This window comes from Peromyscus californicus, unplaced genomic scaffold (genome assembly GCF_007827085.1).
Source record: "Peromyscus californicus insignis strain IS unplaced genomic scaffold, ASM782708v3 Scaffold_7__1_contigs__length_154581171, whole genome shotgun sequence".
Classification (NCBI taxonomy): domain Eukaryota; kingdom Metazoa; phylum Chordata; class Mammalia; order Rodentia; family Cricetidae; genus Peromyscus; species Peromyscus californicus.
Genome location: NW_026294595.1, coordinates 49,654,358 through 49,667,660, shown reverse-complemented (window position 1 = coordinate 49,667,660; position 13,303 = coordinate 49,654,358). Strand labels below are relative to the sequence as shown.

The following is a 13,303-nucleotide window of genomic DNA, read 5'->3' as shown; positions in this document are numbered from 1 at the left end:
CCATCCAACTACTGAGGGATCTGGATGCAGAGATCCATGGCTAGGCCCCAGGTGGATCTCTGGGAGTCCAATTAGCGAGAATGAGGAGGGTTTATATGAGCGAGAATTGTTGAGACCAAGGTTGGATAAAGCACAGGGACAAATAGCTAAGGAATGGAAACGCATGAACTATGAACCAATGGCTGAGGGGTCCCCAACATTTCTCTATTTGATGCATAATAGGCTTGTTGCCAACCTGACTTCCAGACTTGTAAAATAGGAAGCACTTTAGTGTTTCATATTCCATCCTCACACCCTCGTGTGTCACTAGCTTCCTGCTCTAGACTCCACGCTTCCTCTTATTCCCAGCTGCTACACACCGACTCGCTGCAAGGCAGGTGTTTACTGTCTTGCTCTAACAAGGCTAACAGTAGTTTAATTATTTAATTTCTCTGGCTTTTAGCTTGAGATCGTATTATCCTGCTCCATTTAGATTTTAGAGTTCTGACATCCCAAGGATGCTGTATGGATTGTTTTCCCCCCTCTTTGCTCCTTCTGTGGTGAAGGTGGGAACTAACACTCAACTTGAGTCCTGGGAGATCAGGAAAGGAACCAGCCACAAACCTCCCGGCTATTTAGACCTTTTGTTTGATGAACCTTAATGAACGAGATAAACACCATACAGGCAACATTAACTTCCATAATATTTTTTATTACCTAAAAATGACAGGACAAATCATTTCAATTCTGACCGTGACAGAAACACAAATATCTCACTAAAATAAATACTAACAGGGTTGAGATGAGTGAGGAGGCACTTGCCTTGGGCACAAAATTTAGGGAGGCATTTAAAAAAAAAATCCCTCAGCAATCAAGATAAATGATATTTTATCGTAGTAGTTTAAAAACAATCAATGCAAAAAATTCATGATGAACAAAATACCCAAATTTTAAATAAAGGATCAGCCACAGTGCCTTGCTGAGCCACCTTGGAACCTTAGATGAAAGAAAAAATAAGACAAATCTGTTTTCATCTAGAAATTTGATTTTTCTGTGGCCCCCACTAGCTTTATCCTAGTTCCAGGTCTGCTAAGGAGAATGTGCCCAGCATGGACTAAATGGCACAGCCCTTCCCGCTTCAATATTAATTCGGGGCATGAAATATGGGCAGTCATTGTCAAGTCTAATTGCCACAGCTAGTCAACCGACGGCCATAACTGGGGTCCTGCTTTGGTTGTCCTTTGAATTAAAAGGTGTTTGCTAACCCCCAACCTAAGTCTCTTTGGTTCCTGGAATTTGAAGGTGTCTTGTTACCCAAAGTCCACGGCACAAACCACCGCAGAACCCGCTTGGAAAAGCCCATCTGACTCAAGCCATCAAAAGTTCCTCCGCCCGCGGTAGCTGCCCCGGGTTCTCTCCTTGCCAGTCTTGGCCGGAAGTTGCCTGTGAGTCTTCTTCCGGTACTCCACCTTAGTCCAGCCCCCTTCGCTCGCCTTGCTCTCCTCTTCGCCTGCTCTGGGGGCAGCCTCGGGGTGCAGAGGCATGCCTGGGATGGTCCTGGGCACGTGACGGTCATTCGGGCTCCTCTTGAAGTCAGGGGACTGATGAGTGTTCAGCGCCGCCTGGGGCAACCTGTAGAACCTCCCGGAATACCTTTCTCGCGAAGGCGCCGAGTGCTGGCTTTTCCCACCGTATCTTCCTCGGGGGGACGAGTTGAGGGACACGCTCCCGCGGTTTTTGTTTCTGCTTCGGTCCGAGTAGCGGCCCCTCTCGGAGGAGCTGTCTGTGTTGAGGCTGGAGAAGCCGCTGTCCCTGGAGTTGAGGTGCAGGGAGGAGAAGTTCTTGGAGAGCCCGTACTGCGTGGTCGTCGGGGAGGAGCTCCTGGACGGGTTGATGGGCGTGATCTGCTGGTACTTCACGGGCGTCTGGGTCCGCCTCACCGCCGCCGCATAGGAATCCTGGTTGCCGAAGTAGGGGAAGTAAGGGGACCCCAGGATGGGGTTGCTCTGGGAACGCTGCAGAGAAGTGTGGGATGCAATCTGCCGCAAGCGCAGAGTGTCTAACCACTGGCAGTCCGCACCTGCAGGGAAAAAGGAAATGAGCCTCTTCCACGCCACAAAGCTGAATGCCTAATTCATAAGCCTGGCTCAGGAAACCAATCTCAAGGCTGCTTAGGGGCGTGCCAAGCATCACCGTTCATGGAAGTTCCAGGACAGGTACATAGACCTTTCTCTTTACTACCACGAACCCTTGGGCAGAAAGGTAAATTGTCAATTAGAATATATAATGGGGTTAGCATTTTTCTTTTTCTTTTTTCTTTTTGGTGTTTCGAGACAGGGTTTCTCTGTGTAGCTTTGGAGACTGTCCTGGAACTCACTCTGTAGACCAGGCTAGCCTCGAACTCACAGAGATTCGCCTGCCTCTGCCTCCCGAGTGCTGGGATTAAAGGCATGTGCCACCACCACCCGGCAAGGGTTGGCATTTTTCTATTTCTGCTGCTGTGATTCTAACTGTATCAGGGACTTCATCTACAAGGAGCGATAGATACATCATCGCAGCACAATCTTCCTAAACTGCTGCCTCTCTACAGTTGTAGCTTCCAAGAGTTTGAGCTCCTGTCTGCAGCCATGTGTATCAAGGGAAGCTGGGTTTCTTCTGCTCATGACAGACACGCAGATGCCAGCAAAGGAAATATTGCTGTCCTGCTCAAAGCAGAATTGGTGTGGGTAGTCTGCTGGGTTTCTGGGAAGGCTGTTTCACTAACTATGAGAACAGGTCAGGGCTGATACCTGGTGCTTTCAGGGCATCCCTATGTTTATAGGGCAGCCAGACACAGCAGTGAGGCCGTGGGCAAAGCCTGTACAGTGAGTATGGCAGAGAGGAAAGGAATCCTTAAGATTCCATGTCAAACTTATTTGTCCGACTGCATCCAGAGCCTACATCACCTCTGGACTTTTAGTGATGGAAGACAATGCATTTTATTCACTTCAGTTGGTGTTTGGGGGACTTGAGAGGGTTCCTTAAAATGCAGGCTGCTGGTTCTAGACCTGGAATATCTGATGTGGTATGTCTGGAGATGGGGCAGGGAGTATGCGTCTCTGATAGGTTCACAGAGGATCCCACAGGACCAAACTTGGAGACCCACTGAGTTAAGCCAGGTGAAACTGGGTTTTCTGCTCCTGGCAGATGAAAAAGGGTATGATTGGAAAAGTGAGTAAAAGGTGGAGGAAGACAGAAGGGAGGTACACACGCTGAAAACTGGAGGAAGCCAGACAAAGCTCTCCCGAGGGAAACAGTCTGGAGCAACTCCAGCAGGAAGTGGAGGGTGCTGATTTTTCCAGTGTACACTCTTAAAGAGTGATTTACTGTTTCCTAAAGATTATACTTAGAAGATGTAAAGGACGCCTATTTGGGGTCTGGGAGGTGTCCTGTTTTGGGAAGGGAACACCATGGTCACAATGTGGACGTCCTCATGACCTCCCCCCAGCCCCAGCCTTGTGCTCTGCCATCCATTACCGTCACTTCCTGGTGATACAGTTCATTGCCTATGGGAGCATGCCTGGAGGAAGTAGCCCCAGAAGTGTTACCATAGGGATCTGGAACTCAGAGTGATGTTTTAAAAAGGTTTGTTTGTTTACTCTCAATATGGTAGCATTTGAACCATGTAAAACTTAGAAGTCACGGGCAGCCATTTTGTGTAATATGAATTTGGAAATGGGAAAACTAGCCTTACAGAAGAGAAAATCTAGCAGAATCATAGAGAGAAGGGGTCCCAGGCTTCACGGGGCAGTTATAGGGATCAAACAGGGTCGTAGCTATAAAAGCCCTATAGAAGTAAAACATGCCCTACAAACATTAGTTGAGAAAGAAGTCCTCTTTTAGTCTCACTCTGAGAACTCACTGTATAGTCTATGATGACCTTGAACTTGCACTGGTCCTGCTTTAGCTCCCTGGAAGCTGTGACTCCAGAGGTAAGCTACCGTACCAGCTAAAAGAAGTCCTTAAAGATTATAGCAGACATACCAGGCAAGGTACACAGACTTGACAAGCATAAAGGAGTTTAGAAGTAGCTGCACGGGGTGGTGGGGGAGCTTGTGTAGATCCAGACCTACTATGTGGAATAACCTTGGCAGAAGAGCATGCCCTAAAATGTGCCTGACGGTGCTCGAAGCTAAAGAGTCTTGACAAAATCCCAGGCCTAACCCAATGGTAACAATGTTCCCTGATGGCTGTTTGCAAAACGGTAGAAGCACATCAACTCTGTTGACAAAGGTGATCAGGCCTGGCATGATGTCAGATCATTTGTTGATGGCTTCTGAATGTTCTTCAGGACTCTGTTCTCCCTGGTGGCCATTTAAGAATATTCTGGCCGGGCAGCAGTGGCACACACCTTTAATCCCAGCACTTGGGAGGCAGAGCCAGGTGGATCTCTGTGAGTTTGAGGCTAGCTTGGTCTATAGAGTGAGTTCCAGGACAGGCACCAAAATGACACAGAGAAACCCTGTCTCAAAAAACCAAAACAAACAAAGAAAGAATATTTGTTCTGCTTGGCAAGTCAGGCTTTACAGTGGTCAACAGAGGGCCTGGCTGCCAACACTTGCCATTGGGGATAGTAAGTTAGAGTCCCCACTTTGTCTCCATGTCTCACAAGGAGCCTTCAGGTATGCTGTCACAAAAAGTACTTTTCTCTCGGGGGACGAGAAGTGCTGATTAGAAAGCATGCATTTCTGGTGTGCTTCGTAGGTGTGTGTCTCATGGTCAAGAGGGACTGCGTGTGGCTTTGTATACATACATGCACCTTCAACACACTTGTGAGCTTGTCTCAGTCCTACAGTTATTAGAGTTTCTGAGCCTACAAGTAGGGAGTCAGAACCTTTGCTCGAGTTCACCAAATAACGACCAATTGCATGGCCAGTCAGCTGACCTTGTACGCTTTTCTCAGCTTTTAAAATTACTATCATCATTATTTATCATGTGCATTAAAGTTTTTCTCTTTACTGTCTCTTAAACTTTTAAAAACATTATTTATTTATTTATTTATTTGTGTGTGTGTGTGTGTGTGTGTGTGTGTGTGTGAGTGTGAGTGTGAGTGACAGCACATGCCATGATGTTTGTGTGGAGATTAGAGGATGACATACAAGAATCAGTCAGGCTTGTAGGCAGCTGCCTTTACATGCTGAACCTTTTCATCGTCTCCTTTCCATTGACTCTTGCCTGTTCCTCCTTCTCCTTCCCTCCCCCACTCCCTCCCCCACTCCCTCTCCTACTCCCCCCCCTCCCCCACTTCCTCCCTCCCTCCTTCCTTCCCTCCCCGACTCCCTCCCTCCATCGTTGCCATGCTTTGTCACTGTTCAAGACTCAAGAAGTAGCTAGGGATGCATCTCAGTTGATAGAGTGCTTGTCTAGCATACCAAGCCCTGATTCCATCCCTAGCACCCCATTAAACTGGGTGTGGTGGCCCATGCCTGTAACTCTAGCACTTTAGAGGCAGAGCCTGGAGAATCAGAAGTTCAAGGTCATTCTCCGCTATCTGAAAACCGTTCCAGGCCAGCCAGGGGTGCACAAGACTCTGCCAAAATGAAAAAGACAAGACAAGAAGTGCTGTTGACCGCAGTGGCTTTGTAGGAATGTGAGCTAGAAGATGCTCATCTTTATTTACAGGTACACTTTTAGAAACTAGACAAGCAGATGCTTTTGTCACTGCAATGTAATGTAACTGCTTTTCATCATTATAGTTATCCAGATATTAAAATTTGTACAATGTGTTCACATTTATGTCTATAAATTCGACTCTATAATCTATTATAAAACCAATATTACACTGCCAGTATGATCAAAGTACATTGCACATATGTATGACAGTCTCAAAAACTTAGGAAAAACTTTGAAAAAACCCAGTATTCTAAAACTGTAAGAGGGAAGTACTGCGTCAGGCTGCTGCTGCCCACCGCCTGGCCCTCACCTCTGTCACGGGAACGTCACAGTGCACATATGGACTCAGGCACACATGCGGTACCGGGACACTAACTTACTTGAGTCAGACCTGCTGCCAGGGTTGCCATCGGAGTTGGAGAACAGAGTCTGGATGGCGAGCTGGACTGCTCTCACCTCATCCTGAGGCTTCGTCCTACTCCACTGAATTGAGTGGACATGCTTAGTGAGTTTCGGAGTTCTTACATCACTCTGTTAGAAAAAAACAAACCAAGAAACCCACGATCATGCATATGTTTATAAAACGGGAAAGAAAAATGCATGTTGTCATGCCATTGCCTAAATTAGTGAATTTGAATAACAGGAACATTTTTAACCACTTTTCCCATAATGGACTCTATACTCCCCCCGCTTCCTTCCTCTCTTTCCCCATCCTACACCCCTTCCTGCTTAGTATATTTTAGCACTTAAAAATAAGGTTGTCTTCCCCCAGAGTTTATAGCAGTTGACAGAGCTCAGTGTACCTCTTTGTTAAGAAATGTTTTTTATAGTTGAAAAAAGATACTTTGTTGGAGAAATGAACACTGACCACTGTCTCACTTCAGTGTACCTTGGCCTAAGGACACTGGGACGGACACACACAGGGAAGAGAATGAAGGAGGCTGCCACAGGGTGAGTAAAGGGAGTAGGTGCACCCTGAGATGAGTTCCAGAGTGAGGAAATCCAGCATCAGGAGCGGATACCCGATCAAGATGACAATTCTCATCCTGAAGAAGGCCTCCTCACCAGAGTCATGTATAGATCACAATCTTTCCAGGGCTGTGGGTATAGCTCAGGGCCACACTGGCTTGGCCTTGGGTCCCCACAAAAAGGAGTCTCTAGGATTCAATACAGTTATGAAAAGATGTCTTTAGTAGGGCGTGGTGGGGCACACCTTTAATCCCAGCACTCAGGAGGCAGAGGTAGGTGGGTCTCTGTGAGTTCAAGGCCAGCCTGGGCTACACAGCAAGTTGGAGACCAGCCAGGGCTACATAGAAAGATCTTGTCTCAGAAAAGAAGAGGAGGAAGAGGAGAGAAAGAAAAAAAAAATGTCTTTAAAAACTGGAAAGTGAGAAAGCTAGAGGCGGCTTAGTATCATGGAGTCCACAGAGGAGGAGGAAGGGGAGAAGAAAATAAGAGGGAAGGGAGGGGGAGAGGAAGGGAGGGGGAGGAGGGAGAGGAAGGGAGGGGGAGGAGGGAGAGGAAGGGAGGGGGAGGAGGGAGAGGAAGGTCAGCAAGAAGGCAAAACAGCAAGAAGCAGGGTGCGGCGTGTCTGTGGGGTTGTCTGCAGCAGACAGAGCTGGAATCCAGCTGCTCTAACTGTCCGGTTAAAGGGGGCTTTTCCTGGGAGGTGAGGGCCAGTTAGCAGGTGTCAGTGTTGCTATCACACTTCTGCCCTGCGGGCTGTGGAGTGAGGTGGACGAGGTTTGGGGCTCTGATTCTGAAAAGCTAGACTGTGATAACTCAGGAAGCCATCTCAATACAGCAGCACGCAAAACCCAGCCTGAGGGAGACTTCCCGCATCTTATTGTAGCCGCAGCTGTGAGGCTCACAGGCCGGGGACCAGGGAAGAGACACTGTTTGCAGAGGGGAGACATGGGTGTAAGCACATTCACTCTGTCACCGAGTACCCCAGAGCCCTGGACTTCCTTTCTTCTCTCCCAGCCTGGTTTCCTGTCTGCCAAATGAAGAAAGTCATTCCCCATCTTTCAGTATTTACCTGAGGTTTGTGAGACAGGACAGGCGTACCTGACTCTTACAGTTCCTGGTTTATGGTGAATCCTTAACAGAACTGCCTTAAGTGAATGAAAGGTCTGCAGGCCCTACCTACGAAAGATGCATACGAGTACCTTCACATGCCCCCAGACTGTGGACCCCTCCAGCCTGTGCCACAAGACATTCCTCTCTTTTCTAGGGTCAATGTCTTATCACCCTTGAAGACCTTGTTGATTTTTACAAAGTTATTATCGTTAAAATCCATTTTTTAAATACAGAGTTGAAATATATTTGCAGAGAGATATTATTTTATAATACTAAAAATGAAGTTTTTAAATGATAAAAGACATGAGACTTTAATCTCTCTTTTTAAAGAAAGTGTAAGGTATTGGTAACTGTTATGTATTGTACAGAAGATCTTGATTTTCACAACACAGTCAGGCATTTAAGGCTTAAAATGCCTCCACTGACGTTCTCCCATGCTTATGGTGCGTCCTTACTGGGGTCCCCAGATCTGACCTTGCCCACCTGTCTGGCTTTATCACTGTTCTCTGTGTCCTAGGGACTTGCGCTTGATGTTTGTATGGCTGTTCTCTGATCATACAACCAGCCATCCCAAGCTATTGTTCATTTCCACTAGTCAGTTCCTGACATGATTTGTGACTGGGTTATTCTCTACACCTGCCGGCAGGTAGTGCCAGATGTGTACATTTCAATAGCATGGTTTGGTTTAAAAAGATGTATTTATGTATGAGTGCTCTATCTGCATGTACAACTTTATGCCAGAAGAGGGCATCAGATCCCACTACAGGTGGTTGTGAGCCACCATGTGGTTGCTGGGAATTGAACTCAGGACCTCTGGAAGAGCAGCCAGTGCTGTTAACCACTGAGCCATCTCTCCATCCCCCATGTTTTCTTTCCTTAATGTAAGTTTTTCTTTTCATATAAAATTTATGGGATCTGTTAATTTGGCGATAACAATGAACTCCCCAGGTAGTCACAGGGGTATATGCTGGTCTTCTGAACAATCAATGATCTCCTCTTCTGAACTCTTATTTCCAAGTGAGTTACACTCACTTGTTACATTATTTGATGGGATGTACAAAATGTTCAATGGATATCTAAGGTGTTTCCCCAATTTCTATCATGTTATCTTTCCTTCCTAACACTTCGTTAGAGAAATTGCAGTTATCTTTGTATATGCATGCCAGTATGTAATTTCCTTTCCAATAAATCCACATACTAACCTGTAAGTACCAGAGAGACTAGACAAATGCCTGCTCACTGACAGAGGGTGAAACTTGTAGACTCTGTCTTCAGGAGCTTACCTCATATGTGACTGTGCACTCCACAGTCTGATCGTCCACTATTCCTATAATCCACTTCTCCATTACAAATGGTGGCTGAAACACAGAAATTAGGTTGGCATCGTATCAGAAGATAGTCTGTCCTGCCATGTTTCATTGAGGCCAATTGTGCCATACACAATTTGCAGAATATTAAATTATCATAAAATCATGCTGGCTTACAAAACACTTGTATTTTGGGCTTTGCTGTTTTATGACTGAATGAGTTGTGTGTCTATCCTACTGATGGGAGATGGTAGTCCCGATCTATGCTTTTTTGTGGGTTTTGTTTTTTGCTTTTTGTTGTTTTTGTTTTCGAAATAGGTTTGGCTGTGTAGTCTTGGCTTAGAGTTAGATGATGATCCACCTGCCTCAGCCTCCCAAGTATTGGGATCATAGTTGTACCCTTACATAGGTCCTCAATCCTCTCTGGGGTGATAAAACATGATGTATTATTCAATCCTTTCAGGAGGTTGTTAATTCAAGCTAATGTTTGAAGCAATAGCCAAAAGCTTTTTCAACATTAAGATAAAGCCATGACAACATGAGAGGTCCCAGAATTGTCTTTCTTGAGGGCAAGCAGTAGCTAGTATACTGTCCTTGACAATCATTCAGTTTTCTGTCTGCCAGGCTATCGTGCCAAGAGGCTTGTACCAATGAAGACATTGCGGTGTTACTTTCCTACTGTATCAAGACAAAAGACTAATGAAGCCTATATTTTGGATCTTAAGCTAATTCTGATAAAAATTATTTTTTCATTTTCTTCTCATTCCCTTATCCTTCCAGGTTGGGGCTGCAGAACAATGACTGTGTACAAGTTGTGTAGACTATAAGAGAGATTTCACTGGGCTGATTTTTATATAAATTAAGACTATTATTGCTTCTATTGTTTTTATAAGGTTCTGTAAATTTTAAGTGACCTTTCCAATCCTATTTTTCCTGTAAGCTCCATTAATGTGTATGGTTTTACCCTGGTGCATGATGGCAGAAACATTCAGGTCTACAATTGCATTGTATTATTTTTTGCATGGAGCAACTTCCTTCTTATGGTAAGCAATGGCTACACCTTCTTAAGGACAAGGAAGCGAGGGGACAACTGTGTCAACTGGGGAGGACAAAACTGGGACCCAGGGGAGAGCACTTATTCTTTCTAGACATCAAAATACAATATGTCCCCACAACATAAGGAAACATTAAACTAAATCAGAGCCTTATGTTAAGGTAAGCAATGCCACAGAAGTGAATCCCAATTATGTAGAGGGACCCAACAATGAATACCAAACTAGCCTCTTGATGAATCTGCTTGTAAGTTACAAGGACTTGGTCATTCGGCCATCTTATGTCTGTACAGAGAACACGCAAGTCAAATGTCATGGCTTTGTAGACTCATTTTGTTTCCAACTTGTATCTGTACTCTGGTTCTTTGTGAAAAGCTCCATTTTCTTCACTAAAGCTCAGTGCACAGTTAGGTTAGCCATGGGCCAGCACTGATGCTTACTGGAGGTCAAGATGGCCATCTTACGGACATACGCTTTGTCTGAAGTGGTGGACCTACCACTGAAATCTTACACTTTTTTTTTTTTCCTAGTATGGTTGGGAAAAAACTGAGTTCTTTCCATTCTGAGGAGCAAGTTGAACCTTTCTGTTGGATTTCTTCAGGGTTTCCAGTGACTCTGGACTCCGGACATGCTCTCCACCACTCCAGGAACTTGTGGTGGGAACTTACAGAAGCTACAGAGCAGCGCCATGTGTCTCCAAATAGCCGTATCCCAGTCCTTCTAGAACTGACTAGAGCAGGCTGGGGATGGAGCTAAGGGGTAGAGCAACTGTCCAGCACGCATACCACCAGCAGGGAGGGGAGAAATGGAAGTCTTCATCATTGTAAGTTTTTCTTTCAAAGTTTAACTCAATCCAGTTTGAAGTAAATATTTTCATTGATAACATTTTCTTTAATAAATGGTAAGGTAAGAAGAAATGTAGGATTTAAAAAAAAACTTAAATGATACTTTTTGGTTTGCAGTGCTCTTTAGTTCACACAGCACAAGTGGAATTTTAACAAAAAAATTATTCTCTCAATCTGCTAAATAAAATGTGCCTTTCAAGAGGCAGCTTGAGGCTGAGCTGATGTGAGCATCCAGGAGCACAAAAGCCCACTGCTGGGGTATTTTAATGTCTTTGTTTGATATCTGTGAATTCAAAAAAGCTTTTAAGCTGTAAATAGAACCTTACCTTTGTCATCTTTAAAATCTCTGCATCAGGGAGGCTTGTGTTGAAAGTCACATCTTTTATGTAGGTTATTGCAATTTCATCCCCATCCATCTCCATATACATTTTCCATTTACAATCCTGGAATTAAAAGCAAAATTACAGAATTGAGAGAGTGAAACAATTTTTTTTTCATTTTAGTGTTTTATAACACACAAAGTATTCTAAATGAAGTAGTGTGGGAGTGTTTGATTTTTTTCCTTTTTCAAAAGAGGACGTGAAATTAGATCCTTTTGTATATCTAATAACCCCCAGTTAGTGCAGCCTTGAGACATAATTTATCAGTTGAAGGGTTTTGTTATAGGAATCACAAACTCAAAATTCTAAAGGGGCCAGGCACAAAATAAATATGAGCAAACCCCGGCAGTTACATTATGGAACCTTAAGGTGTAACCTTTCACAACAGAGCCATACAATGTACATATTAAACATTACAAGGACATTGGTATAAAAAAGTCATAGTCCTCCTTTTTCTTTTCTTTTATCGTGTAGCCCTCTTGATTACCTACCTCCCTTCCCCAGGTGTGGGGTAAAGACACAGCTCACTGTCCTCTTAGGGAGGACAACACTGCAGATGTGATGAATATGGTAACCACAGCTGAGCAGTTACGGGAGGCCCAGGAATCCTGGAGCTCTGGGCAGTTGCCCTAAAAGCACAGTTGCTGCCCAGCTTCTTCCATTGCTTGTTCCCATGTAGGAGTATGAGTTCAGTTTTGCTAGGGCCTTCGATGTTTCATGAAAGCTAGAAATTTGTATTCTTATGTGAAACTACCTAATTTTTAATGATGGCATATCAAATGTACAGCAGTACTACTATATAGTTCTATATATCATTGGTCACTAGGGGAATGTTAATTTAAACCACAGGGAGTTATTATTACACAGTAGCGAAGTGCCTAAGGCTGATACCATCAAATGTTGGTTAGGGTTGAAGCTACTGGAACTCCCATGCTCTGTTGCAGAAATATAAATGATATAATTACTTCAGAAAATCTTTTGGCAATTTATTACAGAAGTAAACATACACCCATGACTAAGAAATTCTACTTGTAGTTACTTACACAGAAGAAATGGAAAAAGATTTGTCTTTTTTTTTTTTTTGGTTTTTCGAGACAGGGTTTCTCTGTGTAGCTTTGCGCCTTTCCTGGAACTCACTTGGTAGCCCAGGCTGGCCTCGAACTCACAGAGATCCGCCTGGCTCTGCCTCCCGAGTGCTGGGATTAAAGGCGTGCGCCACCACCGCCCGGCCAAGATTTGTCTTTTTTGTGTTTTTTCAGGGTATGTTCTTAGAAGTTTTATCTTAATAGCTAATAAAGATTTGTGTTTTTTCAGGGTATGTTCTTAGAAGTTTTATCTTAATAACTAATACAATGATTAATGTTAATAAAAAGGGGAACAGAATTACTATATATTCATAGAATGGACAATACAGAAATTACTGGTACATTCAGGAACATGTGCGTATCTGAAAAACATAGTGAATGAAAGCAGTACTGCACAGAAGAAAACATACGAACGAGTGCATTTTTCCGACACTCAACAATATTCCTCTGGAAAAAATTTCAGAAGAGTGATTGCTTCTTCAGATGGAAAGTGTGAGAGAACTTTCTGGAAGTGGTAGGGCTCTATTGACAGAGTGTAGGGTAATATAAGGGTATGTACACACTCATCAAAACCAGCATACAGCCAGGCAGTGGTAGCGCACGCCTTTGATCCCAGTACGTGGGAGGCAGAGGCAGATGGATCTCTGTGAGTTCAAGGCCAGCCTGGGCTACAGAGCGGGTTCCAGGACAGCCAGGGCTACACAGAGAAACCCTGTCTTGAAAAACCAAAACAAAAGAAAAAAGAAAAAAAAAAGCATACATAAGCTCTATACATTTCTTATTGAATCTAGTATACAGAAATGTTTAGGAAGAAGTATTCTGATGCCTGGAAGTTACTTTGAAACGTATTATAAAATAAGTGGTGCTTAGATGCCTGGAGAGATAGATAAGTGATAAATGAAGAAAGTAGGGTAAAATGTTAAT

The 13,303-nt window shown here is 44.2% G+C and overlaps 1 protein-coding gene across 1 annotated transcript in view; it reads right to left on the bottom strand.

Moving 5' to 3' along the window:
- Window positions 1-747: 747 nt before the first annotated feature.
- The window catches only part of Map3k20 (mitogen-activated protein kinase kinase kinase 20), a 164,825-nt gene continuing 152,269 nt past the window's right edge, over window positions 748-13,303 (bottom strand). Inside the window, exons 16-19 of the mRNA XM_052724232.1 lie at window positions 11,241-11,357; window positions 8,994-9,068; window positions 6,012-6,162; window positions 748-2,059 (exon numbers count right to left, since the gene is read on the bottom strand). Of these exons, the coding sequence (XP_052580192.1) occupies window positions 1,356-2,059; window positions 6,012-6,162; window positions 8,994-9,068; window positions 11,241-11,357 (1,047 nt within the window). The 3' untranslated portion in view covers window positions 748-1,355. The remainder of the gene's footprint in view (window positions 2,060-6,011; window positions 6,163-8,993; window positions 9,069-11,240; window positions 11,358-13,303) is intronic.